The sequence below is a fragment of the Dicentrarchus labrax genome, unplaced genomic scaffold (assembly GCF_905237075.1).
Source record: "Dicentrarchus labrax unplaced genomic scaffold, dlabrax2021, whole genome shotgun sequence".
In the NCBI taxonomy this organism is placed as follows: Eukaryota; Metazoa; Chordata; class Actinopteri; family Moronidae; genus Dicentrarchus; species Dicentrarchus labrax.
Window position 1 is genome coordinate 29,904,137 of NW_026136704.1, and position 25,534 is coordinate 29,929,670.

The 25,534-nt window shown below is 42.0% G+C and overlaps 2 protein-coding genes across 4 annotated transcripts; both read right to left on the minus strand.

The window, feature by feature from the left end:
• Positions 1 to 1,351: 1,351 nt before the first annotated feature.
• ercc2 (excision repair cross-complementation group 2) lies at positions 1,352 to 10,413 on the minus strand. Of its 3 annotated transcripts, none has more exons than XR_007884484.1 (24): positions 10,262 to 10,413; positions 10,019 to 10,118; positions 9,036 to 9,113; positions 8,862 to 8,924; positions 8,651 to 8,764; positions 8,430 to 8,546; positions 7,655 to 7,771; positions 7,228 to 7,351; positions 7,012 to 7,108; positions 6,766 to 6,899; positions 6,475 to 6,643; positions 6,080 to 6,198; positions 5,809 to 5,878; positions 5,301 to 5,370; positions 4,706 to 4,807; positions 4,497 to 4,560; positions 4,273 to 4,394; positions 4,001 to 4,093; positions 3,775 to 3,847; positions 3,595 to 3,665; positions 3,314 to 3,457; positions 3,027 to 3,170; positions 2,187 to 2,341; positions 1,352 to 1,725 (listed from the first exon to the last, which is right to left on the minus strand). XR_007884484.1 is itself a non-coding variant. In XM_051398596.1 (24 exons), the coding sequence occupies exons 1-23, from the start codon at positions 10,264 to 10,266 to the stop codon at positions 2,249 to 2,251; spliced, it is 2,283 nt and encodes a 760-aa protein (XP_051254556.1). In that variant the 5' UTR covers positions 10,267 to 10,413; the 3' UTR covers positions 1,352 to 1,725; positions 2,246 to 2,248. The 3 variants fall into 3 exon arrangements, 2 of the variants coding, with proteins under 2 accessions (XP_051254556.1, XP_051254555.1); XM_051398596.1 differs by having other exon boundaries at positions 2,246 to 2,341; XM_051398595.1 differs by having other exon boundaries at positions 1,352 to 2,341.
• Positions 10,414 to 11,834: 1,421 nt separating this feature from the next.
• zgc:154093 (uncharacterized protein LOC777623 homolog) lies at positions 11,835 to 20,690 on the minus strand. Its single transcript, XM_051398653.1, has 2 exons — positions 20,530 to 20,690; positions 11,835 to 14,336 (listed from the first exon to the last, which is right to left on the minus strand). The coding sequence occupies exon 2, from the start codon at positions 13,844 to 13,846 to the stop codon at positions 12,905 to 12,907; it is 942 nt and encodes a 313-aa protein (XP_051254613.1). The 5' UTR covers positions 13,847 to 14,336; positions 20,530 to 20,690; the 3' UTR covers positions 11,835 to 12,904.
• Between the last annotated feature and the right edge of the window lie 4,844 nt (positions 20,691 to 25,534).

Here is a 25,534-nt window from a genome sequence, read left to right on the forward strand (position 1 = left end):
ACTGGACTTGTAGTAAATCGATGGATGGAAATTTGACTCCAAAGGGATACACAGGGCAGCGTGTGCATGCGATGCACAGGTAGCCAGATGTTTGTGAATGCATTAACCCAAACTATTTGAGTGAGTTTGTTTTGAAGTCTCTGCCCCATAGTGGTAGCTTAACATAGCATGAATGAAGAACAATATTAAAGCACAGGGTAGCCTACTTAAGTATGTCTATTTCATCTTGTAATTTTACATCTATGCTTATTCACTGAAATGCCTGAAATCGACAACTATTATACAGAGAGTAAAACTATCTTTTAATGTAGATTTTTGTGCTCTTTCATTTGTTATAGTGAAAATTACTTGAACACGTTACTTAAGACTCAAACTCGAGATCTTGTGACATGACCACAACACTGCGTGAACAAAAATAAACATAGGTCCTTCCTTTTTATGTTGATACACTAGACAGAACATTAAATGGCTATCATTTTGTACGTACTTAAAGGTCCAGTGTGTAGGATTTAGTGGCCCAATTTAGTGAGTTTGTCCGTTCTGGTGTTATTGTAGAAACATGGCGGTTTAATATGTGCGTCTGTAGATAAAAACGACTCATTTTTAATGTGATTATACGTTAATAAAAACATACCTATGAATATATTTCTGCCAATAGATCCTCCTAAATGTTACACACTGGACCTTTAACACTCAGGAATGTTTAAAGTAAGATACAGACTCAAATAAATGAGTGTTGCTAGGAAAATCTTGGCTCCCTGAAAATGGCGTCACCACCCGACCCTCCTGGTATTTTTTTAGGGCTCACTTCCAGTTTTTTTGCTCGAACATACTGTATATCCTATTTTTCCATGATGGAGAACTACTGATTGTACATTTGCTGTGGTAGAAGATGTCACTGCTGTTTGTTTGTAAGGGCTGAAATCGCACTATTTTAGTTACTGTAGAAACTACGGTCTGTTAATGAAATACTTGTAATAATGTTACATACAGAATGGGATGAAATATGTAGGAACTGGACTATATATGTATATGTCTCCTCTGATGCTGTGTTTATTCTGGTAAATATGAATGTTTGTATTTTATATTTGCAAACTGGAGCTGAAATAAATTACAAAGAGACTTGAACACCCTTTAGCGTGTGTTGTTTGGATGGAAATATCGCTTTGTATATTGCTTTTATGGCTTTAAGGTTTTGACAATTATAGTTTTTTTTTTTTTTTTAAAAGGGTTTCTTCTTTAATTTGAATAGCTAATGTACTTTTTTTTAAGTTCAGGTATTTGCCCTTTACTCAGGATGGAAAGGCCTCTTTTTAAAAACACATTCCCAAGAAGAAACACAAGTCACCTGTTAAATACAAACATTTATATTCCAACTTCCTGGTTGAAAAAACATACAAATATTCATGTTCAGTATAAAATGAGACTATGTACAGTTACAGTAGCAAAGGAAACTTAACAGTAGTCGTGCCTGTATGACAGACGCTATAGGAACCGATGTTACACCCACAGATGGAATAAGGTTTCTGTAGATAATGCAACGTGCTGACCCACTAATGATGACTTCTTGTCATATTTGAAACTGAACATGTTATTAACCGAAAGAAATAAATGTATTATTGTTTCCAGAAATTACAATGCTGTGAAAAAGCTGTAAAATCCAATTTTAGGAATATAATGCTCTATTATATCTTCTCTTCTTGCATCTGTGAGTGATCTGAAATACTGAATACACAAGAGTTTACAAAATGTTAGGACCATCTCAATAAACCTGCAAAATACTCAACTTGTTTGATATATTTTAGTCTAAATGGATGTTCTCGCTTTACAAACTGAACTGTAAGAGTGTCAGAGCTGTGGTGCTAATATTCTGTGTGTGTGACCTGAAATACTGAATGCTTGTGCCTTCTTTAAGGCTCAAACTGTTAAACCACTATACACAGACTGTGTGTAATCCAGTCAGAAATAATTACTGTAACCACCAGAGCTGGGCTGTGATTAGAATACTTCTCATGGTTAGTTAACCAGATGGGTGGAGTTTACCACTTTTTAGAGGAAAGTTTTGATTTTGTTGTCTACAGCTGATGTGGAAAACCACGTACATCTATCACACTGAATGGGTTAAAGTGAAATCTGCTATCTGACCCAGTTCTGTAATTGTTTGCACGGTAATGATGTCATCGTACCGGCTGCCGACCCCATAATGGGCGTTGCCACGGTGATGACATTATGCAGCGCACGTCACCTTTCAGGTCTGATGAGCAATCTGAGAGATTTTCTGCAGCATTTCCTCCGACTCCAGCTGCTCGAGAGTCAGCAGAGACAGACCCAACTGGTCCTCCTGGAGGGGGAGAGAGTGAGAGGAAGGGAGAGATGGGAGGAGGTTATTAGAGAGGCGATGGTGAGCACAGACTGCCTGGTCAACTATTTTCAGTGTCTTGCTTAAATGACATGACATTGTTGCAGGTCTGAGGTTAAATCATCCTGTTCACTGTTCAGCTCTAAGTCAGTCTAAATTAAAGAAGAGGGATGTAGGAGGCTACTAAATGCTAAAAAAAAACAGGCTTTTTATCTTTTGGATGAGTGTTTTCTGCGAGCACACTTGGCAAAGTTAAAGTAGTTATAAAATTACAGTTTTTCTTCTGTTTTTTCTATTTTATCCAGTGTTAGAAATTAACTTTCTGACTCACCTGCATAAGAATTTTTCAATAATTAATGTAACCCTTTCATGTAAAGTACAGTACATGTTCTGATTCTTTAAGACACAAGAGGGACAAAAGTGTGGATCATGAAATAATTACAGTAACTTTATGTCCTCTCTGGACCTTATGTTTCTTTGTTCTTTGACATTTCACACAAAAGAGACAAAAGCTGTTTTGTAATCAATATTTTTTGCTTCTGGTGACCTTACGCCTGTTGAATTAACTCTAACTGATAACATTTAAGTTTCAGTTAACTTCCCAGATAGAGAAATCTGAAGCACACATATATACACTTGTATTGTGTTTAGCAGGTTTGAGTCGCACCTGTCTGAAAGGCTGAGCCATCTGCCGCAGGAAGTGTTTGGAGAGCTGGATGGCCTCGTCCACGGTGAGGTTCAGACTGCCGTCATTTATGTGCTCCTGAATCCAGCGAGGAAGCTTCCCACGTTTGTCTGCTCGGGCATAACGCTGCGGGCGGGGAGACACGGCCATCACGTACTGACTGATCATCACTCAAGACAACAAACTGCCCCAGTGGAGCCACTTTAATGCTAAAATCTGAAGACTGGTTGTAATGGAAGCTACAAGAAGAGGACAGAAACATCACAAACCTTGTCAGCAAAAATCATGAGTCCGTAGTCGGTCTTGCCTCTGATGGCTCTGCCCACACACTGAGCCGCGTGTCGCATTGCATCAAACGTCAGAAAGTCGTTCTCTCTGATCTGAAACTGATCCCGAAGGTACTCCAGACGAGCCTGAAACATGTAAGTCAGTGAGTAAGTAAAAATATTGTCAAGCTATGAACAGAGTGAGGACAGTAAAACAGCTCAGTCAATGTGGGTAAATGTGCATTTTATTGTAAGAGAGTTATTGTACAGGAGATATTTCTGACCTTTAGGATGCGGCTCTGTGTGTAAACATAAGGAACTCCAAACATGATGACTGCTCGCCCGAAATGATGCACTGAACAGAAGAAAGAACAAGATTCAGAAAAACTGAACTCAACACATACACCTGGTGAAATGTTTGCTGAATCTTTATATTTAAGTCAGTAACTCTCAGCATCATTTACCAAAATCTATTCCCTCAGACACCTTTCCCCTGGCCACAGACAGGAGGATGGCTCCTCTGCCGTTCTCACATGCCTAAAGGGAAGAGACAGACAGAGAAAGGTCAGAGGACAAAGGTCTGAGATCCAGCACGAGAACAGGAAGATAAACCATGAATTTGCTTTTATTCCTTTACAGCACTGCTAATGCTAAATGGGACGACTGATCTTTGTTTTGTGTCTCTCTGACCTCCTGGTATTTCTCCAGGGCCATGCTTGTCTCTGCAGCATCGGGAGTCTCAATGAAGATCAGCTTGTTTCTCTGAATATTCTCCAGGATACCCTGCAAACAAACACAGAAATGTTTACTGAAGCCGTCCTTCTCTACTTATAGAATGAGATAACTTAGACCGAATCATTGTTGACTAAATTCTGTTTCCATGATGCAACTCTTAAAGTATTAATTATCAGCAGTGGTGTGTGTGTGTGTGTGTGTGTGTGTGTGTGTGTCCTCACACTGACCTGTTCATACCAAGACGCCACTATGTTCTCCATGTAGACATAGCTGGTGAAAAACGCCACAATGCCATCAGGAACAATGGCAGACATCTCCAAGAGCAGGTTGCCATAGTTACGAATCACAGCTGGAAACAAAAAAAAAGAAAAAGTTATACCATTACATTTAAACAAAGAATCATGTGTTTTGTTTTTAGATTTTATGTTGTGAAAAAGATATTTTTACAAACCAAAATCTTCTCTGGTCTCAAACTTTGAGCTCAGGGCCACCTGATCATTTCCTCTGCCAACAATCTACCAAAGAGAAAACAGGAAGGAAAGACTTAAACTCAGCTTTAATGGTGGAAATGATGAGATTAAGGGTTGGCACATTGTCATGAATGTGTTCTTTTGTGACACAATTTGTCTATAATTCTTCTGTCTGAGTGTAATTACACACCAGAGGACAGAGGCAGGTCCGTGCCAGCGTCATCGTGAAGGATGCCATGGTAACCGGGCGGAAGTCGAGGATTTTGGGATAAATGTCCAGAGGAGAGAGAGTCTGAAGAGGTCAAACCGAAGGACGAGATAGTCAAAATGAGAGCAGGCTGTCATTTATCAGAGCGTGTCAGCTGAATAGATCTAATATTCAGGCCACCAGTGTAAATAAAAATGGCAATAATTTGATAACTGTGATAATTGTTGAACATTTTAAACTAAGTACACGTGATTATGAGAAGCAATAACATTACATCAATGAAAGGATTATATTTTAAGTAGCTCCACGATACGGGGCAGGTACTTTAACTCAAATCAAACAATATTGAAACAAAAAGAGAAAACTATTCTTTGCTCCATCTGTTCTCGACTCTGCATACGCAACCTGATTACAAATATAACATATTCATTTAAGCCATATACGCAACCTGATTACAAATATAACATATTCATTTAAGCCATAAGACATAAATCTGCATTGTGAACTACAGGACTGAACTACTGCTGACAGACTGTAAACTGAGCAGAGAAGAACGAGAGAGTGGTAACTAACTCACCCCCGAGGTGATGACGACTGACTGAAATCTTTGAAAAACAGGTTTGATGGCGATAGACGGATCCATACAGCTGAGAGAAGAACAAACACAGAAAACAAAGATCAGAACAGTCACTGTTTCACTGTTTATATCACACAGGCTTTGTCACTTACTCACAGAGCTTCCATCCATCAGAAAGATTATCATTGTGTAAAATTGTGTAACAATAACTGCTTTGTGTTTCAGATCTCAGAAGGAGGCTTCTCAGCCTTTAAAGCAAAAGTATCCTGCATCATTGTTGAGCTGCTAACAGCACAGTCCTCGGTGGTTAAGCAGCTGAAAATGTAAGTAGGTCGTTGGCAGGAAGCTTCTGTCCCAAATATTTTTTGAAGCCTGGAACCTTTTCCCCAGAGTAAAGAAGAGCTGGAGTCACTGGTACTCATCAACAATCACACACACTGAGAATAACATTTATCCTTTATAAAGTGGGGTTGGTAGGTAAAGGTTTACATTAAATGTGCTGTCCCACCTGAAGTGCAGCACAGGGTTGGCAATGGTTGGAGTTCTGTCTTCAAAGGGCTCAATGATGATGGTAAAACCTTCAGACAGAGAGAAAACAGTTTAAAGTTTCACTGCTGATTTCCCCTTTCCCATTCTTTTTATACAACAAAACCTAAATATTTGGGAGCTATTAAACACTAAATCTGACTTTTACCACACGTCTTACTGCAACTACAAGTACTACATCTGTTAACAGTGTCTGTTTCAGTACTTTAAGATGTATAGAAGTGTTTCGGTACCTTGGCTGTAGGTGCTGACGAGGGTAGCAAAGTTAGAGATGAGAGTAACAGCTGAGAAGTCTGCGATGTCGGCGATCTCCAGAGTACGTAGTAAAGACTGTAAACGCTCCGCACAAAACCTGGAGAGACACAGAGGAATGGATGAAAGATTAGAGAGAGAAAAGGTGAGTGATTATGTAAGAAAGATCATGTGTGGGAGGTGGGAGAGTGAGTGGGAAGCTGCAAAGGAAATGAGGGAATTGAGGAAGAAGAATTTGTGATTAAGCTACTGAGAAAGAGAGCTAGAACTGATCACTTGAGGGCCATGTCGCCTTCTTAAGTCTGGATTCAAGCAGTTATAAAACAGGTGTGATGAGTGATGTTAGTTTAAATGAGTTGCTGAAGCCGACGCTGACCTGAGAGGCTTGCGGTCGATGCAGACTTTGTCGAAGATGTCTTTGAGGAACTGCGGCGTGCTCTCCTGTACGACGTGTTGGACCCTCAGCCGGGACTTCAGATACTCCATGAACCGTCTCAAGAAACCAACAAAGTGCTCCGCTGTGCGAATCGTACCAGGGACCGCCTCTGAGAGAGAGAGCAGACAGAAAGTATTCAAGCTTCTTGAAGACTCAGTTTTGTGTTTTTGTCTGAATTATCTTTCAACAAAAACTAAATTAATTGATGTCCGATCCTGTTGATGGCCGCACCTTTCAGAATTTCATCTGGTAACACGGGATTGGAGAGGTAGATGTCCGTTTCCCTGGCAACATTGGCTTCCTTCAGCCCCTCCACCAATCGCCGATACTCCTCCTTCAGTTTAGCAGCGTCCGTCTCCTTTATCCTATCAGACACATAATAAACAAATGTAGCTACAGTTTTTCCGTGCAGGTGTGGTGTCAAACTCCTCTCCTCACAGATGTAGATGTGATTAAGGGAATCTGCCAGGCTCTTACTTCTGTATGGTGTTCTGAAGTGTGTCCACGTTGGTCTGGCAGCGGTCGAGTGTTCGCCTGGTGATGTTCACACTCATGGAGTCGATACACACATTGTCTGAGAGAAAGAAACAGGAGACAAAGAGGTGCTGGATGAGTTAGATGATGTTAGAATGATCAGAATTACTAAATGAATCTCAGATTTCTGGGACTGATACATAATAAATCACTCCTCACCTATATTATGAGCCTCATCAAACACCACGACAGAGTTCTTGGCCAGCTCTTTGGACACCAGGTCCGCTATCTTGGGGTCCAGCAGGTAGTGGTAACTGTACACCACAATGTTAGCATGCAGGATCTGAGAGGACATAAAGAAAGGAGACAGAAAACTGGACAAACTTAGAGATACAACCTCTCTGAAACAGCTTCAAATATCAAGACATTATTCAGTGAAGAGTAACTGCCAAGAGCATTTCCTCTTGATGAGAAACATTTATATTGTAAACTGTTGTGTTCCCACGACCAGAACCAATAAACAATCAATGAAAATCTGTGTTTTAACCTTTAAACCAACCATAAATTCATCCATTCATTTCTTTCCCCAAAATACTAGAAAAGCATTTGTCCCATCCGGCCACAAGTTCCGTGTTGTGCAACGTACCGAGTAACGTGCCAGATAGTACGGACACCAGCCTTTCCTCCTGCCGAAATCTTTCAGGTCGTCAAGGTTGTAGATGCCCGCAGGAAGAGGCACCTGTCGGCCGACTGCGTCAAACTCCTATACACACACACACACACACACACACACACACACACACACAAATGTAGGTACAGTGAAAGATAAGACTATGGGGCACATTTTATTTTTAATGTTAATTATCTCAGTCAGTTGGAGCTTTGTTAGTTAGAAGGTAAAAGTCTGGGCTTTCATAATAATAATAAAAAAAAAAAAAAAAGGTACACTTATTGTTTCTTACTGAAGTTATGCAACATCTGTGACAAAGCACTGACCTGAGATCACATTATGAGTTCATTCAGAGGACATTTAGAAACCAGACACTGCCTCTGGTCTGTAGTTACACACACGGTGTTATGTGAGTACTTCTCATTGTTTTCTTTAACCTAGTTAGAGTTCCTAACAAGAGGAACATAATGAATGATTTCGGTTTTCAGGTGTCTTTCCCATGATGTTGACACACACACACACACACACACACACACACACACACTCTAACACTAGCTGGATGGTGGATGCTTGCATGAAAACCAGATGTCTCTGTATCAACAGCGAAAAAAAGTGACAGCGAGTTGAGTCTTCAAGTTATAATCAATTGAATATTGAGCTCCATTCATTAAAATAAAACCTTCCTCCTACTTCCACTTTAGTTGAAAAACACCAGCTGGTCTGAAGTGGGTAAATCCAGGTGACTTCTTACCTCATAGAAGCGACACACAGGCATGTTGGGGTCGCTGTGGCGTTGTGCGCGAATGTACGACGCTGTCAGACTGTGGCACTTCCCATCAACCTCCTTACCGAAGCGCAGAGAGCTCACCTGGAAAGAAACAGAGGAAGAAGAAAGCTCGGCCCTGCATCTAAAACACAAGCTGCTTCGTCACTCGGTCAGCTTTAAATGTGAATGTCAGCCGATGTTCGAACCTCCGGGTGGACGCAGAGGTTCTTTCTGGAGGAGAGGGCCAGAGCCAGGAAGTTGTTGCTCTCTCCAGTTTGTTTGGAGTAAAACTCCATCAACTTCCTCAGCTCCTCCACGACCTAATCACACAGCGGATCACAGTTTTATTTTAACTTTAAAAGAAAACAATCCTCGAGCCGTTAGACAGGACAAAGATTTTATTTGATGCTGAGTCACCTTCTCGATCTCTGGAACCGTTCTGGAGCAGTAGATTAGCTTGGTCACTTCCAGAGGAAAGGCCTGAGAGAGAGAGAGAGAGAGAGAGCGAGAGAGAGAGAGAGAGACTAACTTATTAAATGTTCTTGGTGCTGACAGTAACTCCAACCTGTAAACACACACAGCTAAACTCACCTTTTGGTAGGCAACAATGAGAGACAGCAGAGAGATGGTCTTCCCTGTTCCTGACGGCATCTCCAGGACTCCATGACCCTGAACACAACACAACAGTTACCTCCATCCTCCCTCCCTCCTCCCTCCATCCTCCCTCCCTCCATCCTTCCTCCCTCCCTCCATCCTCCCTCCATCCTCCCTCCCTCCTTCCTCCCTCCCTCCCTCCATCCTCCCTCCCTCCATCCTCCATCCCTCCATCCTCCCTCCATCCTCCCTCCCTCCATCCTCCCTCCTCCCTCCATCCTTCCTCCCTCCCTCCATCCTCCCTCCCTCCTTCCTCCATCCTTCCTCCCTCCATCCTCCCTCCCTCCATCCTCTCTCCCTCCATCCTTCCTCCCTCCCTCCATCCTCCCCTCCCTCCTTCCTCCATCCTTCCTCCCTCCCTCCTCTCTCCCTCCCTCCCTCCCCTCCATCCTCCCTCCCTCCCTCCTCCCTCCCTCCCTCCCTCCCTCCATCCTCCCTCCCTCCATCCTTCCTCCCTCCCTCCTCTCTCCCTCCCTCCCTCCATCCTCCCTCCCTCCATCCTTCCTCCCTCCCTCCTCTCTCCCTCCCTCCCTCCCTCCATCCTCCCTCCCTCCATCCTTCCTCCCTCCCTCCTCTCTCCCCTCCCTCCCTCCCTCCATCCTCCCTCCCTCCATCCTTCCTCCCTCCCTCCTCTCTCCCTCCCTCCCTCCCTCCATCCTCCCTCCCTCCATCCTCCCTCCATCCTCCCTCTGAAGCAGCAGCAGAAAACCAAAAGCTCACTCACACTTCAACCTGCACTCGCGTTCAGTGAGACAGCAGCTTTAAATACACACAGGCAGAATAAACCACGAACACACCCTGACACACTTTGTGTTTACGTCCTGTATATAAGATATTTATAATAAGATAATATATAATAAGATAATATATAATAATATATATAATAAGAAAAAACAGAGAGACACTTTAACACCACCCACCCTGGCGTCCAGTGTCCTCTTCAGCTCCAGCATGTAGGAGTACTGCTCAGGATAAATGTAGTCATATGGAAAATACACCAACAGACCGTCGATGTTCAGCCTGAAATAAAAGATGAAGGTGCACAAACATTGTTTTATACTAATAATATTATACTGAATGAGCTTAGCTATCAGTTAGCACGATCGATGCACACAACGTCTGCATTTGATCGATTGATTGATCGATTGATTGATTTCTCTCACTTCATTCTGGTGGTACGTGTGGAGGCCGCTCCTCTCTCTCTCTCTCTGTCGGTCGCTGTCGCTGTTGTGAAACAGTCGGTGAAAACTTTGTTGTCAGTTTTAAAAAACCACAGACACGCTGCAGTGGGAGCGGAAGTTGTTTCTTCTTCTACTACGACGACTTCTGGTTGTTCAGTTCGCGCCGGTGCGCATTACCGCCGCCTACAGGGCGAAGGATAAACTACTTTAATCGCGATGTAAACTGATGAACCGTTGACTGTGTATGAATTAATGTCGTTGTAGCATATTTATGGTTGACATCAGATCGTTTAATTAAACCGTAATATTCCAAATCCCCGAATTACGTTGCCTTTATTTTGAAAGTCGTACCGGAAGTTTTAATATGCTACCACTGACGCTAGTTTCTAACCGTCGACCGTTATCCGCCCTGCCCATGATAACGAGTGTTTACCGCCCCCCAGTGGCCACACGGTGGAACTGCAACACGCTCAATTAGTAAAACTAGCGTCACTTCCAACACTTCCTGTGAATACTATCAAAATAAAGGTTAAAAAATTATATAAAGTGACCGAAACAATCTCACATAACTGACCCCGGAATCTCCATCTTTATAAAGTTGCTGTGAATCGTCGATCATGTGAACCTCTTTATACAGATGACGTGATAATGGCTTTTTATGTCACTTAATTTCTAATCGCTTTGGGTTTGTCGCTGTATTTTGAAAGGATTACCCGGAAGTGGTCTGAAATGACGCGCATTTTACTAATTTAACGGGCTGCAACGTCACACTGTGACCACCGGGTGGCGACAAATACACGTAAATCTAACGGCGCAGTCAGACCGATTATCAGTAATTAAATATTTTCTAATGGTCATAATGAGGAACTACAAAAAAACAAGGACAACATTTATAGATTATAAAACCATCTACCGGAATAAACACTGATAAATAGGTCGCAATTTATTGATAGTCATTAGTTGGTGCTGCCCTCCAGTGGTCACAGTGAGGAACTACAACTGCACTCAACTGAAATTACACAACATCATAAGATTACTTCTAGAGAATATAATATATATATATATATATAAAATATAATTTTAACAACCAACTAAAGAACCAATAATTCAGATATTAAAATAAAACTGTCAGAAGACAAACAGGTGTAGTTTGATGGCAGCGAACACTCGTGATGTGTCTAAAAACCTTTAATATTTCAGTTATATTACGCGTACATGATCAATATCCTCACACAAATATATATTTAATCACGTTTTCACAAACTTATCGGCATATTCTAGTAGTACAGCAGGAAATACTTTATGGTTTATGGGATGCTATATCATTATGTTCCAAATAAAAGCAACATGACCACCTCCAAAATTAATTACTTAACTAATGAACTAAATTAATTATCAATTCAAACCAAGCACAGTTATGTTATGTGTGTGGTCTGAACGCAGGAAGAGATATCTTTGTGATTATTAATGCCATTGTTTTTTAAAATATATATATATATAATATGCAGCTCCTTCATTTATGTTTGTGTGTTAATAATTGTACACAAAGCCTTGGTTTTTTTTTAAAGGAACGTTTTATTTTTACATTTACAGTGATATGTATATATATATATATACAGCATAAATGACATTTGAATAATAGGCTACTGTGATAATGCAGACAGTGAATGTTATGGAGGCCGACAATGAGCCAACAACACGGGAGAGAAGTGATTTTAAAAAGATCTGATGATCTACAAAGCAGCAACATTTCTTACACTTAAAAGCATTTTCTATTAGTTGAACTACAAGAATAAGCTTCCTCAGTTTCTCTCCGATCAAAATAAATCTGCCACTGAAGTGTCGGAGCTGCTGTTTGCCACTAGAGGGCAGACAGACGCCACTTTAGCTTCGTCTCCATCCGTCCGCAGAAGGACAGTAAAATCAGAAGTTCTTCACATTTCATCTGGCATTGAAGCATTACAGTAAACAAGTGAAGATATTAACAATCAGACACATTTTAGTTCAGAAAATGACATTTTCCTGGCAGCCAAAATGAGGACAGAATATGGCTTTCGGCATTAAAACTGTGTTTGTAGCTCAGTTTACGATTGAGCTCTGCTGCTGTTGTACGTGTTATTAGTAGCTGTGGTTTCCATGATGGATAAGTGAGTCCTGAATGTTTGTCCACAGGTGCTCACTTCTCCCCTTTTTGTCTCTCCAGGTCAGTGTGCACTTTATCCGACTCAGCTGGAAACGTGTTAACCATTAACGAGCAGAAAACTCTCAGTACGAGACAGATTAAGAGACAATACATGGCGGGTAGCGGCGGGTGTCCAGAGAAAAAGAGGAATGTGCTGTGATAACAAGGTGAATGCAGTTCTTCTCTTTGTTAGCTTACAGTTTAAATGTGTATGAGGTTTGATGAAGGCTCTAAAGGACCAGCCTGTTGCCTTGTTGTCATGTCGGGCAGCGTCGTCCACGTTCCTCTCTTACATCTGTCCTTTAAACACAGTCTTCAAAAAGACACTTTCCATCCCTCCATCCCTCCTTCCCTCCATCCCTTGTCCTCCGTTAGTGTTTAAGTTTTTAAGGATTTATTAAACCATGTATAAAAAAATATCTGTACATCACATTAATCTTTCTTCACAGCTCACAGCGGTTGTCCTCAGTCTTGTAGCGGTCCATGATACTGAGGACATCCTCCAGGATGGATGGGCCCAGATCCAGGTCTAACCCGGCCATAGATTCTGAGCGCGGCACGCCGGTCGGGGCTGTGAGACTGGCCGAATGGCAGGTAGTGCAGGGCGACTCACTGCGCTCGCTCCTCAGATCCTCGTTGCTCAGGCCGGCATCAGAGTCCAGGCTGAGGCCCCGGCGAACGTCCAGGGGCACGCAGGTGTCCGACATGGAGTCCTCGGAGGAGGCCTCTGAGAAGGAGCCAGAAGAGGGGACGAGCCTGCGGATGGAGGGCGAGAGGGAGATGTCACGACAGGGCTCAGACGCCAAGCGGCCCACCACCCCGTTCTCAAAGGGCGACGGGGTCGAGTGCTCCTGGCTGTGGTTGTCTGTGTGACTGAACCCGTTGGCCTGTTTGTGGCCCGTCTCCGAGGGCTGCTGATGGTGGTGGAAGTGGTTCTGCTGGGAAGGCAGAGAAGGAGGAGAGGGGTCGTCCAGGTGGAGGCGTGGGGGTTTGGGCGGAGCCTGTTCGTGGGCGATGAACACAGGCATGGAGATGGTGGTCTTCAGCAGGCCGGCGGAGGAGTGCTGGTAGTGGTAACCGTTGTAGGCGTAGTTGTGCGAGTCCTGTTTCGTGGTGAAGTCGTCATCCAGGCGTCTCTCCACGCTGTGCGAGCGCGAGTGCCAGTTCTGCGTCCGGCTCAGGGACGGCAGCATGCTCATCTTACCCTGGAGGAAACCCACGTCTCCAAACATATCGCCTTCCCCCTCGGGCCCCACGTGGGCGCTGTGACGTACGTCGCCCAGCGGGGGGCTGATCATATCGCCTGAGAGGACGTCACGAAGCTTCAGCTTCTTTCCCTTCTTGGGAGTTGTAGTTTTTAAGTACATTGGTGTCTTGGCCGGCATTCTGACAGGTCGATGTGAGAGGATTCAGTCTCTGTGTGCTCGCTGGGTAGAAGCAGGCGCCTCTAAATTAAAACCAGCGAGAGAAAAGAAGCTGGGGGTAAATAAACAGAAGCTCTTTCAGCAGAGGGATTCAGTCTGTGTCGTTTCTCCAAGTGAGTATACAAGTATTTGGGTCGGTCAGCGTAGCGATGGCAACCCCGGGGGTTGTGCCTCACGCTGACATGTGACTGTAGGGGGAGAGGAGGAAGGCCTTGACCTCAACTCAGCTCCCTCTGTCTTTCTTTCATACACAGAAAAGCCATATCCAAGCAAACACTGGGTGCTTTTCTCCTTCAAACACACACCCTCTCTCGTCTTTATCTCTCCTCAGACAAAGAGGATGAAGGGATGAAGAATATGTTCTCTGGCAGTCTCGCTGTCTGCTGTCTGCTGTCGGTCTTCTGGGTTCTTCAGAAACTTCAGGAATGCGACATCAAAAAACGCTGGAGATCTGTGAGGACAGAAACAAGAGAGAGGAAAAGGAGTCAGAAGAGATGAAGAGAAAAAAGGCAATGGGGAGATGGATGGGAAGGGAGGAGGCAGGAGCTGGGGGGAGAGAGGAATGAAGGCGGGAGGAGATTTACAACCTTCTTTTCAATGAGCCGGAGGACATATGATGGAAAACACTCCAGGAATCCTGAGTGTTTGCTAAGAGGGGTCTGCCTGCCCCAAAATATGTTAAAAAACGTGTGACTTGAGGTCTTTACAGCGAGTCAGTCACCGAAAACTGGTCACGCATTCCTGAAGACCCCTCAGCCTAGTTAGTGGAAACACAAATCACTGGAGGGAAATTGTTGTTTTTAAAAAAGCTTCTACGTCCTCTCGTCTCCTGTGGCGGCCTGTTATCACTGAACAATCTCTGTCCTGACGCAAACACCGTGAATTATGGGATGTCAGGGAGGTCGCGCCTGAGGGCTCCGTGTGGATCTTGTGATCCCATCACCACCCTGAACGTACCCTTCGAGTTTAACTCTTTAACTCTTTTGTGCTCAGAGTTCAGAAGTTTAGTCACAAAATTAGATTTAGGTTGAAGAGCGAGACTCTTGTTTCGACATAAAGGCCTAAAAAAGTGAAATTAAAGATTAAAACATCTAAATACAGATCAGGAGAGTCTGTGTTTGGTTTGTCCACTCTGGGCTACCGTAGAAAAATAGAGGTTTTAAGATAATGAAACACAACAATTCCTATATTCAGCTGATTATAGACGAATGAAAACCAATAATATTATATCCCACTTGTGCCAATAGATGCTCCTAAATGTTCAGTCACAGGAAGAATAGCTGGAGGTAGAATAATAATAATAAATAACCTTTATATGTAAGTAATTTAATCATTAATACAGATGTTTATTCTTATGTAACTTTCTGAACTTGTGACTCAGAGTGTGTGAGGATGGTGTGTCCATCAAAGGGTCCTCGATGTATGCTCCACATTGTTTCAAAATAAGAGCATAAATAATCACCGTGTGTGTCGATGTTCATCTTGTGACTTTCTCACTGTTTACTGAGGAGAAACATTGAAGGACTGTGAGGATCGCCGTGTGACAGCGTGGATCTGTGAGTCTCCGGGAGCCTGTTTGAGCTAAAAAGTCACATTTTTTTGGAGAGTTATTGTCTCGTGTTGAAGCTTTACCTTTTGTTTTTAGTCCAGTTTCGTTTGTGTGACTGTAGTTTTTAAAAGGATTTCACACAGTCACAGATACAGAAGTTAAACAGACAGAAACAAACTATGTGTCTCCATCACGTCATCCTCACATTGGCATCTGAAACTGTCCTGTGAAAGTTCACACAGGGTTCACATTTAGGTTTCTACGCATTGGTTGAACTTCACAGAGATAAACCTGAGTGTTTCTCTGGTTTAATGACTATATTTTTGGAGGCTAAAGTACAAAAGTTGTTGATTAAAGTTAGTTAAAGGAGTGAGAGTGGAGTCTGAGCTCAGATTGTCTTTGAATCATATCAGACGCAGTTGATAAGGAATCTGCAGCTCCTTTCTTTGGAAACCCACATTAACTGTCGGCTGTGTTCCTCTGAGAGCCGACCTTTTGGTGGAGTCTTTTCACTTTGGGCACGTTGAGTTCAACAGAATTTCATGTTGAATGTTGTTAGCCGCCTCGAGGGAAACACTTTCACCACCAGCTATCAGAAACGACAGGCTGAAATAACTCCAGTTATTCATGTTGCAAAGCTTTCGTTAGAAGTGAAGACGAACTGGGAATTAGTCTTATCTTGCAAAAACAAGACAGTTACATAAAAAGACCAGAAAACTGATGACTGCAGCAATCTTGTTTTTCATTGTATCACAGTAGACGTTCATATTATTAAGAAGTTGATCAATTATTGTAAAGGAAAAAAAAGGGAAGGGAAGTTAAATGCTGCTGTTATTAGTGTTTATAACAGACAATGAGGTTACATTTACGTTTTACGTTTGATGCTTTTTAAACAAACAGAAATAGAAGTTTTAGTTTCTGAATAAGCAATAATACTGTATTATTCACACAAAAGTTCCTAGTAAAGTCTGATTTGGTGATTTTCAGGTTAAAACTGGGCTAAATTAATGTCTAGATTATATAAAACTGTTGTTCCAGCAGTATTTAATTTGCTGTATTTCAAAAACTGTTAAATGCAACCTAATGATTGAACCAGCAGAGATGTAAAGTTGTCAGTAAAGCTGAGTCACCGTCCCCGTGGCTGCAGGGGAGGGAGCGAGTCCTGAGACATTCACTGTACGTCTGTTGTAATCGGCTCACGCTGTAAGTCTGGACCTGAACCGACTGTCAGTCAGGATTCACCTCATTGTTCCTCTCATCTCAGATTATATCAACACCACGCAGCTCGGACAGTCTCTGATAAACACACCCACTTATATACGTTTGATAGCTCCTCGGCTCTAGAGGAGGCTGTGTTGGTCGGTTCGGACTGAAATATCTCAACAGACTATGAGGTTGTTGTTTTTATTAAAAAATTAACTATTAAATGTACGACAACAACTCTGATCTCTGACTTTTTCATCCTGTTAGCATTTAATTGAATCTAAATTTGGTTTATGGCCACATTCCTGCAAAACTGATGACATTCCCATCAGCCTCAGCTGTTCTTTGTGTTTGATAATTACATAAAATATATTGGATCAACAACAAAAAGAAACCACAACAACAAAGTAAAATGGATTCTCATGGATTGTTTGACTTAGACTGAAGAGTCACTACAGTGGACAATAGATGATTCGTATCGCAGCCAGAAACTGGAAATTAAAGATCACAAGTGGTCACTGGAGACACACGTGGAGACATGTTTTAATTCCAGGTGTGAACTGACGTAATTAGAGCTGTCGAATTGTGATCAATCGACCCAGAACGTCTGTTAATAATCGGTGTAAACGGGGTCTAAATGTGGTGTTAGCATTTAGCTCTGCAGCCACAGTGCCCAAGTGCTGCTCCACAGACTCTTTATCTTCTTCTTATTCATGTAGAAAACACACACAGCCGCAGTGAAACTCACTTATATACTGTTGGGTGATTAATTTATAACAATTCAGCATAAGATTCAAATGTTTGGGTGTCATGGTTAAGAGTAGAGATGTTTGGGTTTGGGTAAAGGATCGATGAGGATAAGGTGAAACTGATCTGAGTTACATATTTTAGGAGATCATCACAGACTGTTAGACACTACAGTATCTGAGGGCAGATTAGTCCTAAAGACATCTATCAGCTATGAATGAGAAAGAGAAATCTCCATCTGCCTGAACCAAAGATATATGAGCAGCTCAATCCTGTTTAAACCTCTGACAGTCATAAAGAATGAGACATTAACTCGTCGTCCTTCATTGAAACACACAGAAAAAACAACTGCTATATTTATGCAGCACAAATCCAAGCAAAGAAATGGAACGAATGAATCAGGCAACTGTGTCTAATGAGGGGAGGACGTACACTGTCTGCTCCATTAAAGCCCACAAAAACAACCAGACTGTGAAATATGACAAAAGTAGGACCACAACAATGCAAAATGCACATAAAAATAATACCGAACCAGTCCGAGCTGGTTCAGAAGGGTGGAGCGAGTCCCACTGAAGTGCTGAAGAGACAGTTTCTGGTGTATTTTCAACATATTTTGATTCGGAGGGATGATGGGATGTGGTCTTATATGAATATATGTGTTCTTCTAAGCTCACACAAGATGGTCAACTTTAACTACTGATGTCAACCATCAATTCACAGCTCCAATCACAACCGTCTGCACAATGAGTCCACATTTACAGCGTTTACACCACTTTTAATCTTCTGTTTTCACTCAAAAAGCAGTAAGTTTTCAGCTCAGTGTGAGTGACGGGGAGGTTATTTAACGTCGTTACAGAGGAAATTTAATCAATAAAGAGTCACAGAACAGTTCATCCAGAAATGTCACTTTAATGACACCAACAAATTCTCTTCAGTAGTAATTTTAGGTAGTTTTCACACACACACACACACACACACACACACACACACACACACACACACACACACCTATACATAGTCCTAGAAGCTTTCCAGCGTCAATGAGGCCTGAGTTAAATGTTTGTTTGTCCCACAGTTGAGCTATTAAAGTCCACAGGTCTAATCTCTCTCTCACTCTCTCTCTCTCACACACACACATAATATTTGCACTGTAGTCTGCACAATATTCCCTTTATAAGAACTAATGTGCATTAACCCCTAGACCCAGTCTGAACACTCAGACAAAATGTCCTCACTCTTATAAATCCACCACACTGCTCCATCCGGTTCCCACACAAACCCCGATCCCTGATGCACCACCTCTCCTGGATGAATGTGGGACGCTGCTGATGATGCAATCGGCCGCAGAGGAGGCTGATCTGACATCTGGTTCTGCTCTCAGGCCCCATTTGCTGCTTGTCTCCTAACAACTGGGACAGAGAACCAGTGAACGAACCCGAGAGCCCTGTCCTCTTTCTTCTCGGACAAACACGAAGCAACACGGCTGAACGCAGTCTCTCCTGCGTCATGCGTAATTGCGCACAGCAGGCGACTGTTGACAAAAAGGCGTTTGCTTGTCTGCTAATCCGTTTGTTTTTACCATTAAAGTAAAGCGGATTTCGTCTGTTTTTTACAGTATTATATCTTAATGAGAACTCATTTTTCCAGATATGTGTGTAAAATGTATTAAATTCTTTCTTTTTTAACCCAAATATATCTCAGACTGGACACTGTTGACTATCAGTGAAACTATGAATAACTCCATATTCGTATAAAACCCTGGTGAGGCAATAATGAGTCATCTGAAGTTGTGAGTCACCTCTCACCTTTGTGTTGAAATTGTGTCTTATACTAACCTGAAAACAGGTTTTTGAATCGTATCTTTCTCTTCATGGACGCCACCAGCATATTAATCCAAACAAAAAAAAAAAACGATCCACGAAGATCCAGCAGAGATTAGAGATAAAAGATAGAGTTCAAGAATAAAGTTGACTCCCTCTCCCTCCCGTGTGTGTGTGTGTGTGTTATGTAACCAGCAGCCTCTGAGCTCATCTCTGCCCTCCTGAAGGCTCTGGTCGGTTGACTGATTGGCACCAGTGGAACAAATGTGTGTCTCCTCCAGTCTAATCCACACAGACAGCTCAGATCCAGCACAGCTATTTACAATCTGTCTAATACAGATGATTGGTCGGGATGAAATGCTCAATATTGACCTCTTATTGTGTAACAAACATCTTGTTTACCACGTTGACGGATGACTGAGCCTTTAAGTTACGTTTTTATGTCTTAATGTCGTGGTAGCTGTTTTAAAATAAGAGGAAATAAAAAGGTCTAAAGTGTGCAGAGCAGCTCCAGAGCACTTCCATAGTGTCAGCGATCAGCAGGACATTGGCGCCCTGCCGGCTGCTGTGACCTCCTGCCTTTGGCAACAGTGGAGAGTTTATTCCTGGAGCACTTCAGGTAGCCCAGCAGTAAAAATCACCAGTCAGAGCCACTGGGTACGTTTAAAAACCTGGGATATCTCCCCATCACTCACTTGTCCTCCTTTTTTTTTTCTGGTGAACGCGCAGCAACAACCAGGACGCACCATATCTGAGTGCTTCTGTAACCCATAATCTGCTTAGAAATGAGAGCACCATAACCTGGACTGGGTGAGATTGTCCATTATAGCCTAAAACTGCCTCTGGTCGGTTTGAATATGATGACAGATGGGGTAAAACAAAGATACCCTCTCATATAAGCTTCTGTGTGTACTTGTGTTGCCAGACACGCTTACAGGCTGATAAACACATGTTACATAGAGCTACAGCAGTTTATATATATATATATATATATATATATATAATTTTATATAATATTTAATATATACTTTATGTTGTAATCACGTGTGTTATGAGTAAAGTTCATCCTGTAGTTTTTCCACTTTTATCCACAAACTGCGCACGTTGAAACCAAAGGGAGTGTCCACAGAGAGGGCTATTATACTGACAAATAACAGGTTACACTGGTCGGTTTTTCCTCTTTTTGTCACTCATACAATAGAAAAACAGAAGGTCTATTCAACAGGTAGAAGCAGCGACCACCGAGAGACCACTGACCACGTTTAAACCCACAAATACCACAAAATAAAACCCCCAAAATAATCAGAATAATCGGTGATATTTACCTGTAGGATAAAACAGTCGCTGCGTCTCTTTATGGGAATAAAATCTGTAGTTTGAGTCGTACAATCCACCGACACAGACCTCTTCAGGGGCAGGTAAACCTCTTACTGGCGGGGTATTAGCAGACTGTCTCTGGAGCGCTCTGGACGGGGAAAGTAAAGAGGGATCGGCTTCTGGCTCCAGGAGCTCAGTGGAGTCAGCAGCAATGAGCACACATAATATCCGGTTAGAAACTTCAAATTAAAACATCCATCTGTGTCACATGTGCTAGATTTTATTAAGTGGGCCAGCAGGTTTTCAGCCTTGTGGTTAAGAAAACATTTTTATAGGACAGTTTAAATGTAATAAAAAGTTATTTACACTTTACAAATTATTTTAATGTTAATTCTTAAATTTTGTTCTCATTTTCTTTAATATAATATGTGATAACCTTTATAAAAAAAGTGTAAATCTCATTCATTATGATACACCAGAGTAAATATGTACATTTAATAATTATATTACACCAAATTAAAATGGAAAATCAAATTTAAGTAAATAATTTACTGCTTGAACTCGCATTTTCTACTAATTAACTACGTTTAAAAGTAGCATACAACATACCACGCAATAAATAAACACTAAAACCTCATTTCACAGGTGTCTTCAATGGAAATAACAACACGTGTTATATTTCCATATACAAACGAGATGTGTGGTTTTATTTTTAAAGAAACAAATCTCAGCTTCCGGTGTTAGTTTGGTCGACTCTCTGTGGATTGACCCAGCAGACCCCAGGATAAATAACCAATTAAACAGGTCTTTAAATGCGTTAATTAAACCATCAGAACTGCTGATGGTTACAGGATTAGAGGGTAAGTGGGGATAAGACAATGTTATTGATCAAAATCGCCATCAAAGACAAAACTGCTGAGAAACAGTAGTGATGGAGTATCAACTATGATGCCTCTTTGATCATCAGGTGTGAAGCCATAAAAGGTAATAGGGTGAGAAGTAATACAGATTAAATCAGATTAATTGTTTGTTAATCTGCCCAATATGACCCTTTTTTTTAATATCTGCTTTCTATGTAAAACTGATCATAGTTTTCTGTCTGACTCACACTGCCAATTAGAGAGCTGTCTTCCTGTTGATCTCTGGGACAGACGGTGTGGAGGTGATGAAGACTCTTCTAGCAGCAGGCACAAACCACAGTCCAACCACTGTGGACTGATGGAAGAACCAGGAGCAGATCTCTCACCAGGCCTTTTGTTTACTGTTCATACAGACAACCAGTTGTTCAGAAATCATCTCAAGTGCATTCAGTTGACTTTTAGTCAGATGGCAGTTGAATAACAATCTGCAGCTCGCAGCTGTCCAGTGTTTGCTGTACAAGAGTTATCTTAATGACTTTAAAAGCTGCACCAGTTAAGTGCTTGATTGAAGAATCTTTATTAGTCTGCAGGAAACATTTCAGCCTCACAGGACCTGATGAGTTAAAACATGATGGTGATACACAGCTTGTCTGAGAGGGCACTTCCTTTCCCTTTGGTTTTGTTTCATATAAAAGCATGCTCTGCAGTTTATTGACGTCTCCTTACACAGTTTCTGAATACTGAAGAGCAAATTTTAAGATGACAACTGCAGCTTCAAATATCTGATGTTTGTCTAACGTCATGAACTAACCGCAGTATCTGGGTCAAGCAAATACAGCGTTTGGTTTGTTTTCTCCACAGAGTTATAAAGTTCCTGCATTATGAGGAATAATTAGACATTTAAATGGGCCTTCAAATTTTAATGCCGACTCAGTGGAGACCTGCTGGAGCATAAAGTTCGGAGGCGCATTGTGGTGGCCCCAGCACGGTTGGCACTGAGCATAATTGCAGCGAGGTAATGAGGATTTAACAAATGGAGACTGCAGACGTTTGCTGTTCGTAGGTTAGACTGCATCTTGTTTACAGCTCCTGTGGGATGGCTGCAAGGCAAATTAAACACACTCTCTCTTCACTCATCCACTGGTGTGTGCTTTGTGCTCGTCTGCAAAGAAAGATGGGCGTCTTTTCCACTGACGCAGCATCGGATAATGAGGCCGTCGAACGACCTCCAAACAAACATGAGATGTTACTTTCTGCCACATCTTCGTCTACTTCCAGCAGCACTTAAGAACAACTTTATTGTGAGACAGACACATTCCAGCCTGTGGCCTTCATCGGGGGTCATCAGATAATGAAGTTGTCGCTGGAGTTTTGACCCGGTCGGGGGGTGTTTGGGTTCCTTCAGCGAACATGGAAGTTTAACCTCAAAGTTTCAAGTGGAATTTTCTTAAAACAAGACAAACATGAAGAAAACACACACTCTTTATCTCACTCACTCACAGTATCACTCTCTCTCTCTCTCTCTCTCTCTCTCTCTCTCTCTCTCTCTCTCTCTTCTCTTTCTCTCTGTAAGTTTTTGAAGCCGACTGGAATGTGTAAACTAGATAAGTAGTGAATTACACCGAGTCTCTAAAAGATGTGGTTATATCACAGAGCACGGACACACACAGACACACACACACACACAGATATGACATCACCTAAGTAAATCAAGATGTAATCAGTGCAGTATGGGGTGTGTCCACATGAGGATCCATCTGTCTCTCTCTAACACAGCCACACACACTCCACCAGGCCCCATGGCGAAGCTCCAGCCCCCCAGGTGTAGCCCCATGCTAAGACCCCCGGAGAGATTGGTGTTCCTCCAGCTCTGAGAAGACAAAGTGGGGGGTGGAGGTGTGTGTGTATTTTATAACGGAGTTTAACCCCAAGCAAAGGGTTGAAGGACAAATGTGCAGTCTGTCAAAGTTCCTGTAAAGCTGTGTAAGAACTAAAAGAAGCAGGAAAGAAAAAAAAGGATTACAGGAAGAAGGAAAGAGATTATATTTGTTCGCTCTTTGTAACATGGCCCCATCTTGGTCCTGTAAACTGAGCCTGGCAGACAGGACCACAGTGAGAGCCAGTCTGTCCTCTCTCTCATTGTAAGTGATTATGCAACAGGCTCTCTCAGCCAGGTGGAATTCATTTGTCACCATGAGACGCTTTTCACAGATTTCACAATAAAACAATCAAGATTAAGGAAACATCCCGCTGCTGAATCACTTCCAGACGTCTTCCCAGAAAGTTTATCGACCTGCTTCTGAAAACTTGTATACAAACTCAGTTAACCCTTTAAATGTACCCTTAGAATATGAGTGTTTCTCTCTGTACGACAATATCACGTGTAAAAATTTCGTAACTACTTACTCCCAACACTTCACTGAAGCTCTGCTATGATTTAAGATGTCAGGTTTTACAGCGGTGTTGTAACACAGATGTTTTGCCTGTTCATTACATTTAGCATTTAAATCTCTACAAAATAAAAACAATGTTACTTGAGACAAGACATGATTGCAAATATGGACCAAAAGATGGATCTGTTTCAGGATTTAGGATGATTATCAACCCTTCCTTAGCTCATTTTTTGGAAAAACCTTTGTTGTTTTATTATCTGTTGTGTCATCATGTCTTTCTTTATCTGGATTAGTGCTCTAAAGTACTTCAAAATCAACCTTAAAATCATCATTGTCTAAATAAATCTGACTTGAAAAGCACCTTTAATAAAATGCTTTGGCCTCAACAGGCCTGACCCACATTGCCCTAACATCCAGCCCACAGTGGTTCCCCGTGAGTGTGGGGTTGTATTTCCATTTCCAAGCAGTGAAAGTCATGAGCGACACACAACTTAGACACTGACTGACCTCATGGCCAGGAATTCTGGGAATCTGTGAGTAAATGAGCCTTCATGTGTTTCCATTTAGTTTAGCAAACTCGCAGAGCCTCGGGGGTGATTGGCCGAAGAGAGAAAAAAGAGCAAAAGAAAATGCAGAAAACCAGAAATGTCAAAGAGAAAAAATAGTTTTAACAAGACTTTTGTGTGTGTACAGCTTGTACTTGGGCACAGAGATACACAACTAACAGAGAAAGGCATGAAAAAAGAGAAATGAGTCGGTCTGATCAGAGAGATGAGAGGAAGTGAAGTGGTTTCCAGCTGTTTTCCTGCATCAGAGTAACCTGACTCATCCAGCAACAAGGAACCACCCTTCTGTTGACTTTTGACCTACAGTAATCGCTCTTTCCAACAGTTGAATTAAAACCAAACTTCTTTATGAGACAGTAGTTTTCTACTGAGTTAAGAGCTTTATTTCAACTAGAAAAGACTCAAAGAACAAAATTAAAGTGGTGGTCAGATCTTTAATCTCCAGATTGACTGACCTCTCCTTTAAAGGTCCAGTGTGTCACATTTAGGAGGATCTACTGGCACAAATGGAATATAATATTAATAGGGATTTTTTCATTAGTGTATAATAACCTGCATATAAGGATTGTTTTTGTTACCTTGGAGTAAAGTTTCAGCCCATTGTTTTGGTTCAGTCTCATCACTAACACAGCATCGTTTTCAGCCCCAGCAGGCGGTTGAATCTGTTTTTTACACTACCTGTTCAGACACCGTTAGACACCAGCTGGTGAACATAGAGGAGATTTCAGCTGCTAAAGAGACAGATACCTTCCTCATGAGTCAGTGGAGACCAAAACAGAGCTAAAAGGGAGTTAATATTATTACACAGTGTGTATAAGTGTGTCAATATTATTAATATTATTTAGATAGATTATGAAAGTGAGGACATGTAGAGATTATAAATAAAGCATTGCCAAATTATTACAGCACAAGTAATTTGATCATCCCTCGTTTCCGTTTGCGCCACTTCAACAGAATAATGTTTTTTTTCCTCTTTACTATCCTTTGGTAACATGGTTAAAATTAGCCAACCCTCTCAGTTTTCACAGCTTTCCGTGTTGACCCAGGAGGCAGCGTTAAAGTGTCTTATGCTACTGGGTCTCCTCACAGACTGAGCCCTTTGCAGTTTTTCCAGCAGCGTTTTCCAGCGAACGATTGGTTGGCAAGCAAAACAATGAATGATGTAAGAGGACCGAGGGCAAAATAACACAGGAC

Excerpts from the sequence above, each read along its gene's own strand:
- ercc2 (XM_051398596.1), bottom strand. Across the intron at positions 4,808-5,300 it reads CAGTCGTCATCACCTCGGGG|ACTCTCTCTCCTCTGGACAT; the intron begins GTGAGTTAGTTA and ends TGACCTCTTCAG. Across the intron at positions 3,848-4,000 it reads CCCTGGAGAAATACCAGGAG|GCATGTGAGAACGGCAGAGG; the intron begins GTCAGAGAGACA and ends TCTTCCCTTTAG.
- zgc:154093 (XM_051398653.1), bottom strand. The coding sequence starts at position 13,846 with ATGCCGGCCAAGACACCAATGTACTTAAAAACTACAACTCCCAAGAAG.